General features: G+C 53.2%; 2 protein-coding genes across 6 annotated transcripts in view; one reads left to right on the plus strand and one right to left on the minus strand.

Annotated features, from left to right (window-relative positions):
* The window catches only part of GGACT (gamma-glutamylamine cyclotransferase), a 47,154-nt gene extending 43,674 nt beyond the window's left edge, over positions 1-3,480 (plus strand). For all 5 annotated transcript variants that reach the window (XM_070471449.1, XM_020898592.2, XM_070471448.1 and 2 more), the window contains 2 exons: positions 1,989-2,137; positions 2,506-3,480. In XM_070471449.1, the coding sequence (XP_070327550.1) occupies positions 2,076-2,137; positions 2,506-2,947 (504 nt within the window). In that variant the 5' untranslated portion in view covers positions 1,989-2,075 and the 3' untranslated portion in view covers positions 2,948-3,480. The remainder of the gene's footprint in view (positions 1-1,988; positions 2,138-2,505) is intronic.
* Positions 3,481-4,494: 1,014 nt separating this feature from the next.
* PCCA (propionyl-CoA carboxylase subunit alpha) overlaps positions 4,495-14,805 on the minus strand; it is a 337,509-nt gene continuing 327,198 nt past the window's right edge. The window contains exons 23-24 of the mRNA XM_020898588.2: positions 7,883-7,960; positions 4,495-4,840 (exon numbers count right to left, since the gene is read on the minus strand). Coding sequence (XP_020754247.1) covers positions 4,772-4,840; positions 7,883-7,960 — 147 coding nt within the window. The 3' untranslated portion in view covers positions 4,495-4,771. The remainder of the gene's footprint in view (positions 4,841-7,882; positions 7,961-14,805) is intronic.

A 14,805-nucleotide genomic window follows, 5' to 3' on the forward strand; every position in this document is an offset into this window, starting at 1 on the left:
TAGACCCAGGCCAGGGCAGGAGGGACACTGGGAGCTACAGCCCCAGGGAACAACAGAGGCAACGGGTGGTCAGGGCGAAAAGGATTCTTACGGTGCTCTCAGAAATCATGAGGCCGAAGGACGGACTGTCAGAGAAACTTGAGTAAAGCAAAAAAGAGAGGAGGGAAAAAAAACCTGAAACAATTTTTAATTCCAAGAAAAACAAAAAGTTGTCCAAGAAAGGAAATTAATCATAGTACACTGTGTGCTTTATCTGAGAGCAGTGTTTACATAGTTGTGATGCTGAACTGAATATGGACTTGACCACAATCTGTGATGTGAGCCCGGTGGGGCTGTGACAGGCGCATTTGATGCAGACTTACTGAGCATGCGATGTTAATTGCTGTGCCTTCACCGCGGTCCCCCGAGACAGGAGGCTTAGACGACTTCCTGATAGTCCAGGAAACCGAGGTCCAGAGAGGTGACGTGGTTTGCTTAAGGTCACACAGCTGGTAAATGGCAGAGCCAGGATTTCAACTCAGGCAACTTGGTTCCGAAGTCTGTCCTTTAAACTAACACTCTGCTCACCTGCTTTGGGGTAGGAAGGCAGACGGTTTAAAACATCAGGAAGCTGCGGGACAACCAACAATATGGAGATATTAATAAATAGCAAATGCAACAGTCGAAAGGCTTAACCGGGTCTCTGCAAGGGAGTGGGAATGTAGAGATTTTATTCTTGTAATTTGACTTTACCTTATGGCCACATTGGGCTTCCCTTGTGGCTCAGCTGGTAAAGAATCCGCCTGCAATGCGGGAGACCTGGGTTCAATCCCTGGGTTGGGAAGATCCCAGGGAAGATCTTGGAGAAAGGAAAGGCTACCCACTCCAGTATTCAGGCCTGTTACAGTCCATGGGTCTGGCCTGGAAAATTCCATAGACTATATAGTCCGTGGGGTCGCAGAGTCGGACACAGAGCGACTTTAAATCTAATCAAAGGGAGGGGACACGGGAACTCGAGGGCTCAGTGGAGCAGCCCCTCGCCGGCCAGGCCCAGCAGTGCAGCCCGAGTCCTCACCGACCTGGGACTCGGGCCGGGACGACTGGGTGGTTTCCGGCGCCCTTTCGGCTTTTCTCGCTCTGTGGTCACCAGGAGGGCCGTGGTTTAGAGAAGAGGCGCCAGGAGAGAGCAAGCCGCGGCGGGGGAGGCCGGCGGGGCGGGGCGGGGGGCGCTCAGGGAGGGGTCACCTGGTAAGGGAGGTGAGGACCCGGGCGGGCCTGGGGTCAGGCTGGGGGGGCCGGGCCGCGGGCCACCAGGGTTCTGCGGGATGGTCCGGCGAGGGTGGGAGCGTGGGTCTGGGTTCCACCTGGAGTTGCTACCGAAGAATGTGCTGGAAGGCGGGGCTGGCTGGTCCTCCCCGTCCCCTTGGCAGCAGGGGGCCTATGCCCCCTCTCCCTGTACCCTGAGTCCAGGTTCTCATTCACACCCTGACTTTCAAACCCGTGCAGCCGCCCCCGACACCCCCCGACGCCGGCCTGGCCTCCCCGCGCCATTTGGAGTTCAGCTCTGTCAGATCTCAGCCCTGCGCAAGGCGGGCGGCTGAGGCTGAGGCCGCGGGGAGGACGGTAAGGCATGAGTGGGCAGCCGTGTTCGCCGGGGCTCTGCCCATCCGCCGCAGACACCCTGAAGAGACGGGGCGAGGCTCGGCCCCCCAGACCGACTCTGGTTTGCTGGGAAGAAAGCGCCGTCCTGCGCGTGTGACTTCCCTGAAGGCCACCCGGCCACGTGGCTGGTGGCAGGGCCTGCCTGGCACAGCCGGGCCCAGTCCCTCAGTGTTGGCGGATTGGGGGCGAGCGGGGCAGCAGGATGCCAGGCTTGGAGAAGGGGCCCGGCCTCCGAACTTCCCTTTCTGTTTCTGCATGAGTCCCTTACACCGATCACTTTCGGTCTATTATGTAATGGAGTCTGGGCCCAGACCCAGGAAGGGGTAAACACTACCTTCTCGTTGCAGCCGAGGCCGCTGTGCTGAGTCCCAGGCCGGCATCCTTAACCTCGGGGGCCCGGAAGAAGGAAGGAACACAGCGGTGCGGTTAAGGTCATGCCAGGGCCAGAGTGTAAATGGAGCGCTGAAACCGGAGCTCCCTGTGGCACCGACGACAGGTGATTATTATACAGGTGCACACACACATACACGTATGTGCCATGTATACACCTCTGCAGATGTATGTGGTATGCACGTGCTAAGAAGCACAGCACATACATACATATCTGTGTCTATACGTGTGTATATATTTGCCTACTTATTATTACTTGTTTTTCTGTAATATTTGTTTCAAGTCCTTTTATTGAAAACTAACTTCTCCATGAAACTGCAGCCCTGCAGGGCCCAAGCCTCTAACAGACTGTCTCCTCGAAAGTCTGGTCTCAGAGCCGGCCCCTCCCCTGGGACCCTGTCCGTGAAGGGAGGCCGCTGGGGAGCGAGCCGGCCGCGCCCCCCGTGACCTGTCCGCCATCCTCTCTGCCCGCAGCTCCGGCTGCCTGGCCCCCGTGTTCGTGTACGGGACGCTGAAGACGGGCCAGCCCAACCACCGGGTCCTGCTGGACGGCGCCCACGGGCGCGCGGCCTTCCAGGGCCGGGCCCGCACGCTGGAGCCCTACCCGCTGGTGATCGCGGGCGAGCACAACATCCCGCGGCTGCTGAATCTGCCGGGCCGCGGGCACCACGTGGCCGGCGAGGTCTACGAAGTGGACGGGCGGATGCTGCGCTTCCTGGACGAGTTCGAGGACTGCCCCGACATGTACCAGCGCACCCGCCTGCGCGTGGCCCTGGAGGGCGCGCGCGCGCCCCTGGAGTGCTTCGTCTACACCACGGCCACCTACCCGCCTGAGTGGGTCCACCTACCGTACCTCGACGACTACGACTCGCAGGGGAAGCACGGGCTCCGCTACAACCCGCGGGAAAACAGATGAGCCCCGCGGGCGAGGGAGGCCGGGGCCCAGCCCCGAGAGGCCGCGCTCGCTGAACGAGGGCGCGAAAACACCCCTGGAAACCGGTACTTGAAACAAATACTCGATCTGTCAGGGGTGGGCGGGGGAGAACACCTCTTTTTCAGTGGCAGCCGATTTCCCAAATAATTTGGAGGTACTGATAACAAAACTGTTTCCTGAAATCTGTCTCTCTATGCTGCTTTCTTGCTTGCTGCTTAAAGAGCATCTTGGGCTTCAATGTACTGGATGAGAAAAACTCAAGACTTTAATTCCCCAAATGACATTTGAAAACTCACGTTATCATGCTTTTCTGATTATGCTGGGGTATTTTTTTTTTTTTTTTTTTTTTTGCTTTGCTTTAATCTGAAGATAACATTTAAAATGAATATCAAGTCTGTGTGTGACAGCTAGATTTTAACAGCCTCATTGTATTGATTCTGACCTGTACCACTGAGAAAAAAACTTTTAAAGCTGATTTTAGACATATCAATGTAATAAAATAACCTCAAGAAACACATGCTGTATTTTAGAGTTCTTTTGAATATATATGACATCATTCTTCATAATTTTTGAAGTCAAGCTTATGTAGAGATGATTAAAGATATATCACATTGAGAAATTGAATATACAAGTATTGGTGTTACTGTCAGCCCTCTTTCTGAGTCTGTGCGGTGGCAGAGTAGCTGAACACCCCTATTTCAGACAGGCTCACGGGAGCCCTGCCCCACAAGGAAGCTGCCCCGGGGGACGAGCTTTTCAGAGAACCAACTCAGTAGTAATTTGTTCTTCAGGCCTAACAAAAAGCTTGGCTTCCAAATACAAACAGCACTTAAAATAATTTTAGCATGCACGAAGTACCAATTACTACCCACCTCCATCTGCTCCTCTGTCAGGGGGGCCTCAAGGCCACGCACGGCGCTGCCTCTGCTCACTCACCACCGAGGAGGAAGTGCATCCTGAGGATTCCAGACCCGGACGACGACGTGGCTGGTCCCGGGTAGCCTCGTTCTCCGTCGGGAGCACGCGCTCCCCGCGTCGACTTAGCGGCAGACTGAGATGACTAACTGCATCTGCTCCAGAAGCACCACTGTTATACTTAGCCCTTCTTTTCATAATTGGAAACTTGCTTCCCAGAAACACAAAAAGGCGAGGATGGGAATCTGCTGCTGGGCTCTGCAGCGCCCCCACCACCACTGGGGCCTGGGAACCCTGACTGGTGCCCTGGGAGGGATGGGGGTCACCCCTGCGGGCTCAGGGGACCCACATCACTGTCAAGACCACCATCAGTGCTGTTCCAGCTTCTGGAGATCATGACTAGCCAACCACAAGCGGGCCTCAGGGCCTCAAGCAGGATGAAGCAGGTAATGAGATTACAAGGTGGCAAATGCTCATTTAATGAAACCGAAGGCAAAGAACTGGGATTTATATACGTTTTTTAAAAGCATCCCGATGAAATGCTGGTATTTTAAAGCCTACTGGCACAGCCTCTTATGTACATTGTCTTCATGCAAAAAAAGGGCAAACTAATATTTAGACAAATGCTGTTTTATTGATTTCATTTGGACACTAGGAAATCTCACAGCAGAAGTACAAATCATATGTACAAGTATTTATATCAATAAAAAATTTCCATTGGTGATTTTTTTTGGCAGAACGTTGGTTTTGACTATATGTGGAGTAAATATGACCATGTAAAATCTGCTGCACAGGGGTGTTCCTGCCGAACGCCTGAATAAATTGAGTGTGAAAGAATAATAATACAAATGGCTAATTAAACTGGGTGATGACTGAAAGGCTATAAATACTTCATTCCAGTTCCACGAGCAGGTCTCCTTCTCCAACTGTGTCTCCAGCTTTACAATGTACCGATTTCACCTTGAATTTAAAAAAGAAAAAGAAAGAAGGGGGAGAGTAAAATTACTAAGCAGACCAGGAGGAAGCAGTCTTGTCAGGCTCTGGAAGTGAAGGCGCAGGCAGGCAGGCGCTGGAGCAGAGGCAAAAGGCGGGTGGCGGGCGTCCGTCGAGGGACCTGGCTGAGGGCGTCCTCGGCTGGCTGCGGCCCTCGCGGCTCCTAGACGCCGCTGCTCCCACGGTGCTGCGGTCCTCTGCACCGGGCACCCCAGGGTTGAGGCCAGCGGGGACGATGCTGGGTGAGTCTCCAGCCCCACCTCCTTTCTCTCACAGGTTCCAGTTTGGAGAAATGCTCCCTCAGGGTTAATGGTGGGAAAAAAAACAAAACCAAATCCAAACCCCACACACAATTATCCCTGAGTCAGAACAGGTATTAATCAACAACAGAAGCGCCCCGGCCTGATCCGAAGCGTCCTGTGAAGAGAAATGAAGTTCTCAAAATGCGGGTCGAACCCCGTGGCTCCCACAATGTCATCTCCGTGCCCTAATTTCTCCTGATTTGTCAGCTCTTGCTTTCCCAAATTTGTGTTCAGTTAAAACTAGAGACAGCCCACTTGACTTGGCGGTTCTAGCCTGGGCGTGAGGATGAAATAGGTTAGAAGTAGGCCTGAGGTTAGAAGTCACAGGCCGCCTGGGCAAGCTGCAAAAGGGCCAGAGCTGTGGGGTTGGGAGCCCTAGCCTGCAGTGGCGAGAGTGGCCTGCATCCCGAGTTCCAGCCTGGGCCTCTCGGAAAGAAGAGAACCAACACAGCGACACTTGGAAGGCCTCGTTCCACAGGGCTGTTTGCAGTGAAGTGGCTGCTTTTTTTCAATAAACTTAGATACGCAGATGACACCACCCTTCTGGCAGAAAGTGAAGAACTAAAGAGCCTCTTGATAAAAGTGAAAGAGGAGAGTGAAAAAGCTGGCTTAAAGCTCAACATTCAGAAAACTAAGATCATGGCATCTGGTCCCATCACTTCATGGCAAACAGATGGGGAAACAATGGAAATGGTGTCAGACTTTATATTCTTGGGCTCCAAAATCACTGCAGATGACTGCAGCCATGAAAGTAAAAGACACTTGCTCCTTGGAAGAAAAACTATGACCAACCTAGACAGCATATTGAAAAGCAGAGACATTACTTTGCCAATAAAAGTCCATCTAGTCAAGGCTATGGTTTTTCCAGTGGTCATGTGAAAGTTGGACTGTGAAGAAAGCTGAGCGCAGAAGAATGGATACTTCTGAACTGTGGTGTTGGAGAAGACTCTTGAGAGTCCCTTGGACTGCAAGGAGATCCAACCAGGCCAGTCCTGGGTGTTCGTTGGAAGGACTGATGCTGAAGCTGAAACTCCAATACTTTGGCCACCTGATGCAGAGAGCTGACTCATTTGAAAAGACCCTGATGCTGGGAAAGACTGAGGGCAGGAGAAGGGGACGACAGAGGATGAGATGGTTGGATGGCATCACCGACTCAATGAACATGGGTTTGAGTAAGCTCCGGGAGTTGGTGATGGACAGGAAGGCCTGGTGTGTTGCAGTCCACGGGGTCGCAGACAGCCGGACACGACTGAGCGACTAAATTGAACTGGCTGCTTTTTAAGGTCTGGAGTCCCTGGTGTTTTGACAGGCTGTGTCTGTCACAATGCTGTGACTCCAGAGTAGAGGGCCTGCTGCCACTGTTAACCCGGCCACGGGAGGAAAACTGGCCTCTCAGAGCAAGAACCGCCTGCCCCAGGCAGGGCCGCTCCTCCGCCCTGGGGGGCAGGGCCAACGCGCAGGCTCACCTAGAGCCCCTCAGCACCCTGAGCGCGGCGGGGAGTCCCCGTGAGACCTGGGCCCTGAAGACATCAACCATGCACACGGGCAGGCTCCTGGCTCCCTCAGGGAGCTATGGCCGAGCTCATTTTAGGATCAGATCCCCAGCCTGGCACAGTGGCCCTTGGCATGCATCTGACACATATTCTGGATCCCCCAAATGAGGCCAGGCTCTCATCACGAAAGGAAATCTGACAACAATGCAGCGTGCATGTCAACCAATCTCTAGGAACGCGGAGAACAATTTTTACAGGAGCAGAAACCAACACGCTCTTGTTCACTTCTTAGAAAGGAATCGGGTATGGCAAGAAGAATTCCCCTGGAGCCCAGATCGCACCAGTCTCTTCACCCCAAACTGGGAGGAGACTGGGAGCAGTCGTCCAAGGCCCGCTCTAGCTGGGCCCAACACCGGGCCTCCGTCCTCCCGGCTGGGGCGGGACTGGGCGTCCCCTTGGGCCTGGTCCCTGAACATGGGTTTCACTTGCTCTTCGGGAGGCGGACGGAGGCCATGTCTGATGCCAACTCCACGGGCAGCAGACAGTACCTCTCTGCCAGGACACCCACCACCCCCAAGGCTCCAGTGCCCTTCCCGGGAGTGACCACAGCGCAGAACATGGCCAGTCTACACTGCTGTCCCCACACACGACCCACACCTCGCTCCGCTGTGCAGTACTTCCAAAGCAAAACACCCTTCAGAAAAGGATCATTCTGCTACAAATGGTGCCTTTCAAGTCGCGGGAAGAATGATGAAGTTACTGCTTAAAAGGACTTTTCTATTTTCTTCGACAGAAAGTACATTTAAGAAGTTTTACTTTTAACAAATCTCTTTTTCTTTCCCCCCTCCCTGAATCGTGAAGTCCCGCATGTGTATGTGGGCCTTTCAGCTCCTCTTGATCTAAAATTGAATTGTTCTCTTTGTGGAGAAATTATCTTGAAGAGTTGCATTAATTTCTGCAATCTCTAAAAACCATTTCCTGCTGGGTCACCTATGTCTCAGATAACTCACTGCCTCTAAGACAGATGTAAACATTAAAAATTAAAGACCCCTTAATTTGAAAGACATTAAGGTGAAGAACAATTGTTCTTCACCCACCCCCTCCCGCACCCCAGACGTCACATAGACTCTCCTGGGCCCGACATCTAGGATTCCAAGGTGGAGGCTCCGCTTGCAGTCACAGCCGCCTGGGCTGGCGGGCCCTTGGGGACGTACCTTGCCAGTCTTCCCGGCCGTCATACTGTTCTGCATCTTCATGGCTTCAATCACACAGATTTCCTGACCCTCTGCTACCTGGAAAACACACAAAGAGTGGACAGGCGTGTTAAAGCATTCGAATTTCGCAACAACGTTCAAGAGGGAGGCCACTGAGAGAGTCTTCGTCAAAGCTCTGAAATACAATCTAAACGGCACCAAGAGTCTCTTAGTACTTGGGAATTCCCTGGTGGTCCAGGGGTTACGACTCTGCGCTTTCACTGCCAAGGGCCCCGGGTTCCATCCCTGGTCGGGGAACTAAGATCCCACAAGCCATGCGGCCAAAAAAACAAACAAAAAAAGTCTCTAATACTTTATATTCCAAGCACATCTTTGGGGGACCACAGACAAAGGCCGTTCCCTTGTTAAGTCATCGTCTGAAAACCACCCTTGACAACTGGAGGCTCTGGGTGCTGCTAGTAGGGCCTTCCCTGGGGAACCTCGATCGACTTCTGCCAAAGAGATGTGGCAGAAACAGAATGTCTTCCGCTTAATTGAAACGTCCAGAATGAGCACATCTCTATAGACAGAAAGGCCTGTGGTTTCCAGTGGCAGGAAGGAGGGTACTTGTGGATGGGTGCAGGGTTCCTCTGGGGGAGACGAAACGTTCTAAGGCTGACTGTGGTGATGGCCACACAACTGTGTGAAGAGGCGAAACCACTGAGGTGCACGCCTTACGGGGTGATTGTTTTGTGTGTGAATTTCATCCTGGTAAAGCTGCTATCAAACGGCGGCCTTTCTATCTGGAGCCCTGGCGAGCTGGGAACAAGAGCCAAGCATGTCACAGGGACACCGTCCCAGCCTCTGTAAGACCACCGGGTGGCTCCTGGGAGGGACCCCGAGCACCTGTCCCCTCCTTGCAAGGGGCACTGGTTGCTGTTCCACAGCCAGCAGGGGGGAAATCCAGGCGGGGCTGCCACATAAACCCCTGGGGCTCAACCTGGGACTCCCACCCAGACGTCGGGGTGGATACAGGCCCTTCTGGGCCTTCTCCTTTCTCTGCCCTTGACGGGACAGCACCAGGAGCTGCGCTGCATCTTTCTCCTCTCTTTGTGGAAAGAGCCCGGCCGCCCTAGAAACGTGAGAGCTGAACCTCCGAGGCACCCGGCTCTCTGGGGCACTGGTGGGCCCCCGGGCCTGGGGCTGCTGGACGCCGGCGCCCATCCGGCGTGGCAGAAGTGCCCAAGAATGTTCCTTCCCCGAAGTCCCCAGACAATCTCCGAGCTCCCGCGGCCCCCCGCGCCGCACCGGCTGTCTCGCTGGCACCGAGACCGCCTGAGCCGGTGCGTCCTCTCCTCCGCTGGTCGGGCAGTGGGCTGCTGCTCTCTGGCACAGGAATGTGGGAGGAGAGGGGATGCCAAGCTTGGCGGCTGGCACGGAAGCTGGAGAGCTGGGCGGACACGCGGCGCCCGTGGCCCTCCATGACCCACCAGCACCTGCCTTCCAGAGAGCCGAGGGCAACTGCAGGGTTCATCTTCACCACGTGGGGGGCGTCAGAACTGCCAGCCCGCAAGGCGGCGGCATCTCAGAGCCGCCTTCTCTCTTTTCAGAGGCAGGAGGGACCCGGTGAGATAGGAGGGGCCCCGCTCGCACACCCCAGCGGGCCCAGACCACGGCTCTCAGAGGTCGAGGGGCCAAGGCTGGCCGCACACGGCAGCGTTCCCACCCAGGACGCGTGTTCCGGCCTCAGGGCCTGCAGAACTTTCTGGAAAGTGAATCTGAAATTCGGCAATGGAAATTCCGTCCAAAAAATAGTTATGGGTTCTCCGCCTCTGGGCTCCAGGAGCTCCTTCCTCAGAGAGGGACCAGTCCCCCCGTCACCCCCCACCCTGTGGGGAGCCGCGTGCACTCGCCTCGCACCCTCGCCCAGCTGGGCTTCCTTGGCTGGTGTCTGAGTGCCCAGAGCCCGCCTCTCTGTCCTCGGCCCCGCGGGCATCTCTGGGGCGGGCACCAGGGTGCCCCTCCGGCAGCTGCTTGGCACTGCTGGCCAGACAGAGCCCCTCACCGCTGCTCCACGGGATCTTCCAGAAAGTGAACCCGCAGTTAATGCGACTGAAAAAGAAACGAAGAAAGCCGGGAGATTTCCGGTGGTCACCCAGGGGGCGGAGACCAGACAGCCGACGGCGAGGCCCAGAAGAAACGCCTAGAAGGGTGGGGGGACCGGCCACAGCCCCAGTCCAGGCTCGAGCCGGCTACGCTGGAGGTGCAAGCAGGGCCTCGGAGCCTGGCGGCAGTGCAGACAGCCGAGAAGCTTCTGGGGCTTCAATGACCTGCCGGTCCCAGCAGCTGTGTGCGCCAGCAGCCCAGGAGGGGGCATACAGGCAGCTGCGAGGGGTGGGTCCCCAATCGCCCACCAGGAAAACACAACCCTTGATCCAGCAGAGATGCTCGGAAGAGCTGGGCAGGTCCCCCAGCGAGAACCACCTTCTCCCAGGTTGTGTCTCTCGATCAACTATGAAAAAGAAACCAATGAACCTGGGAGATTTCCAGCGGTCACCAAGGGGGCGGAGACCAAACTGACGAGCATGCCCAGAAGAGCCGATTAGAAGGGCTTCAGAGAACGTGCCTGCTGACGGGAGTGCTGACCCGCGGCCTGAGCCGCCGCGGCGCCCGGCCTCGGGGCCCTCCTAGTCCCCTCTTCCTTCTCATCCTCTCTGTGCTCTCTCCCCACCTCTGCTGGCCTCGACTGTGTCATCTGCTGGAACTTTAATTCATGTCTTCCGCGCTCAGTCATTCACTCACAACAATCTGCTCTGCGGTTTGCTTTTTGCTCCCTGGTCCCTAGAAGAGGAAAAAACTCTGGCATGAGTTGTTCCCTGATGCTCCACCGAACAGTGAGATGCGTTGCGGTCAGCAGAATCGTGTTCTGCACGCACGCACACACGGCACGCAACCATGTAGACGCACGTGAACCTGACCTAAATTCAAGCTATTTCATCCCTCACCAAGGTGAGGCAGATAGACGAACACAGCACAGGCCGGACGTCAGAGGACACAGACGGGGCTGGAACTGTGGCTGCTCCCCCGACCTGCGGGCCCACGGGCTCCAGTGCCAAGTCACCGGGCGGCAGGGCACAGGCCTCTCGCCTCAACAATCTGGAAGCCTCCTTGTCCAGGGGTGCCTTTCCCCCTCCCCTCCCCGAGCTCCAGGAGCAGCGGAACACCGCCCACATCTCCCCCGTGTGCTCGGAAAGCCGGGGCGCGAGCTGGCTGAGCCGAGAGGGCGCTCGACGGCCAGGTCTCCACCCGACAGCGCGCACGCGGGGCCGGGGCCGCCGCGGGGTTTGTGGGCGCACACTTCCCCGACACGCCAGTGGATCATCTGATAACAGACTTAGTGATTGTGACAGGACGTCTCCAACGTCGGGCTTACAAAATGGTCACAAGCCTCATGCAAGTCTTTTTGATAAACCTACTCGGCTTGATGTACTTGGCCTCTCCCTGTCTAATTGGTGTAAAGTTTGGAAGTCTGAATCCCGTATCTTTCATCCGGCTTATTGCGTCCTCTCCTTTGACACGGGGTCAGGGTTCACATTCGCATCCGATTATCGGAGCGCACTCATTAGGCGGGAGCCTGCCTTGCTCCGAAATGAGTAAGCCGCGGAGAAACCTCGGCCCATTTACTTGGCAGATTTTAGCATGTTTGGGAGGCCTGAATGTCACCCGGCACGGCTCTGGGCTGAAGAGTTTCAGACATCTCCAGCTGATGATTAATTGTGAGTGATGGGAAATAAAATCCAGTAAAGCCAGCTGCTTGCCATGGTCGGCAAAATGACTCTAATGGATATAGGCTGCCAATTTTCCAGTTTTACTGGCAAGTCTTCCAAGTGTAATTAAGGGAAGTTATAAATGATATGGAAATCTATCAAGTTCCATTTATTTTCAGAGGACTCTTTCCCCAGAGACTTTTATCTTCAAGCTTATAGTCTGCTTTGTTGTGCTAATGATTTAAACCACTTCTTATTTCTGATTAAAGCCCCCAATATCCTTCCACCGGGTTTGCTTTACTCCTTCCCCAGAGATGAAAGACACAGAACCTGCTCCAGCACGTGTCCCTCTGGGACACGACGCTCAAGTCGCAGCGCATTTGGCAACTTGTATCGTTCTAACTGCAAACGCACAGAGAAAGCCCCAAGAAGGTGCAGCGGGAGAAAGAGAGGAGAAACGGGGGAGAAAGAACTCCCCCAAACATAAAAGGAAGCCCCCCCCCCCAGTCCAGACTTGAAAGCTGCTCTCAGAACCAGACATTCATCAGAAGGTGCTGTAGCTCACTAATGTTATTTGATTTGGAATAAAAGCATGAAAATGATGGCAAAGGCCTAAAATTGGAGATGTGAAGGATGACTGCACAGTGTTCCATTTCTCAATTTCATCCTTCAGAGCCACAAAATGGGGGTGACACAGTGACGGGATGAAATTTACAGTAACAGCTGTGGTCTTTCCACACAAGGGAGGCCCTTCTAATGGGCTGAGGTCTGTTTTGAACAGACGGGGAGTAACAAAACAAGGCTCCCTATTAAGAGTGCGCAGTCATATTTCTGATGAAGAAACGGATGGTGGGAGTCGGATTTCCTTTAAGACGGTCCCTACCCTCTTCTGTCGTCCACAACCAGGGCCGTTTTTAAGGTGTTATCCTGGAAATGGAGGAAAGAGGCCACAAATGGCGTGGAGGGTTCCCCCCACCCCCTGTAAGCCTACTCTCTAGCATCTCTAAAGGATGCATGGGAAACTGTGCCAGTGGCATATGGCTTTCTACTGCGCTAAACAGTCATACAAAAGACAGGTTCATCAGTCATCGGAGTATCTGGATAAAAAATTAGCTCCTGATGGATGGTATTTTGAGCTTACCTGCTGCTAGTACATTACCAGAGAAACACAGGTTTTGAAACCCACATGACATTAGAAACTGCAGACCATGAAATACGACGCGTGCAGGAGCACATAATGTACGCCAAATTATACAAAATAATAAATAAGCTGTTTAAGCCCTCTGCCTAAAACTGGGCCCGCTGCAAGGAACCCTGGGTCACTTCTACGCAGGCCAATTAATGCACAGCATCTGCTGTATAGAAGCAGGGCACGAAGCACTTCCGAATGATTTCAGCAATTAAAAGAAAAGTGTTTCCTGCCTGTTCAGACAGCAACTGTTTCAATGCAAGAGTGAGCACCAAATCACGGCGTGCAGCTGAAAAATTAAATCCCCCCTTTTTTGGGGGGTGGGGGGGGAGAAGAATTTTTATGGAAAAGGGAGCCTTCTTTTGTTGTCCTATGTTCTGTGTTTTTCTGCCAAATTAGACAGAAGGCTCGGAGGGCTCACCGGCCCACTCTGGTCTCCCCTTCTGCCGCGCTGGGCCACCCGAAAGCAGGGATCAGTATCAACCCTGCTGCCGAATCCACAAAAGTGAAAATCCTTCAAATACGGTTTTAAAGGCTGTGTGACTGAGAACACAGGGGCCTGAATGCAGTGCATTTTGAGACCCTTAGATCTGAGGACAGACGCAGTTAACAGCTACGAGCAAAAGGCATCTCAGATTTGGTTAAAAGGCAATGCGAGGATCTGATTATAATAACTTCCTCTTTCTGAGCGGGTAAGATAGGCTGGGTGATATCCCCTGATATTTCCCAAAGAAGAGACCTGCGTTCACATCCCAAGATCTTCATGTAAAGAGGGTGGGAGAAGAGACCCCGGGAGACCGGGCCGTGTTTAAGCAGTGATGGAAGGAACCATCCTCGGATTACAAAGAAAGAGAGGGCAGGCGCCGGAAACGCTGCCAAAGCCCTTATCTGCAGCATGAGGCATCCTTTACCGGGTCTGGGCACCCAAGACTCCAGCAGGAAGCCACTGCGGGGAGAGGCACTGGCCCAGCCCAGCACTGCTGGGGCCCCAGGTGCCCCCTCACCCACCCTCCCTCCCGAGGCTGCCATCCTGACCTGGATGCGAGCTGGGCATCAAAGCGGGGAGCTGAGAGTCTGGGGAAAGAATATAGAGAGGCGGCCAGTACAAAACGAGTTCAGCTTTTCGGGAAATTTCTTAAAATGAAGAGAATGACTACTTCCCACCACCTCGAAGTGAGCTCAAAACTGGAGTAAGAACCTCTAAGTCATAAAGAGAACCAGTTAAAACTGACTTCACTGTTGGTACCTTTAACAAATCACTCTCAAGATATGTGAAGTGTGCTGCGTTAGAGAACTCTGAGATAATGACCTTTTAAAATTTATTATTATTACTATTATTTTTAGCAAAATGGCAAGAGAAGATATTTTGACTCTCCTTAAGGTTGGGAACTGTCATCTTCAAAACGTTTAAAACAAAGAAAACACATCGCGTGACCCCAAGAAGATCATCTCTTGAAAAATAAAATCAGATGCCAACTTGTAGACATGCCTACAATATCTGACTAGTCCACAGAAATATTTCATTTTATACTGAAATCAAGTTAAAACTGCAAAAACTCCCCAACTGTTACCACCAACAAAAACTCATCATTAACAATCAAAAATAAATGTCATCTGGAGAAAACAGAAAAGCCAAATTCAGGATGGTCATTCCTCTAAAGAAGGCAGTGCAGGAGTTCTGCAGGACAGAGGCCACAGGGCAAGTCCCCCGTATTGGCCATGTTTTGTTAAATAAATAAAATCTGAAGGAAAATATAGTAAAGGTGAGCAGACAGCATGTGAATACTTGTATTATTATACTCTACAATGTTCTCTATGTCTGTAGTATTTCATAATTTAAAGTTTTTAAATGTTCCAGAATGAACGCATGAAGCTATACCTGCCTTGGAATACAAACAGGTGTGGGTGGAAACACTGGCAGCTTATCAAATACACTGAATAACCGCTGCTGTATAAAAGTGGAAACTGAATGACGGCAATTATTTCAG

Source organism: Odocoileus virginianus, chromosome 8 (genome assembly GCF_023699985.2).
Source record: "Odocoileus virginianus isolate 20LAN1187 ecotype Illinois chromosome 8, Ovbor_1.2, whole genome shotgun sequence".
Classification (NCBI taxonomy): Eukaryota; Metazoa; Chordata; class Mammalia; order Artiodactyla; family Cervidae; genus Odocoileus; species Odocoileus virginianus.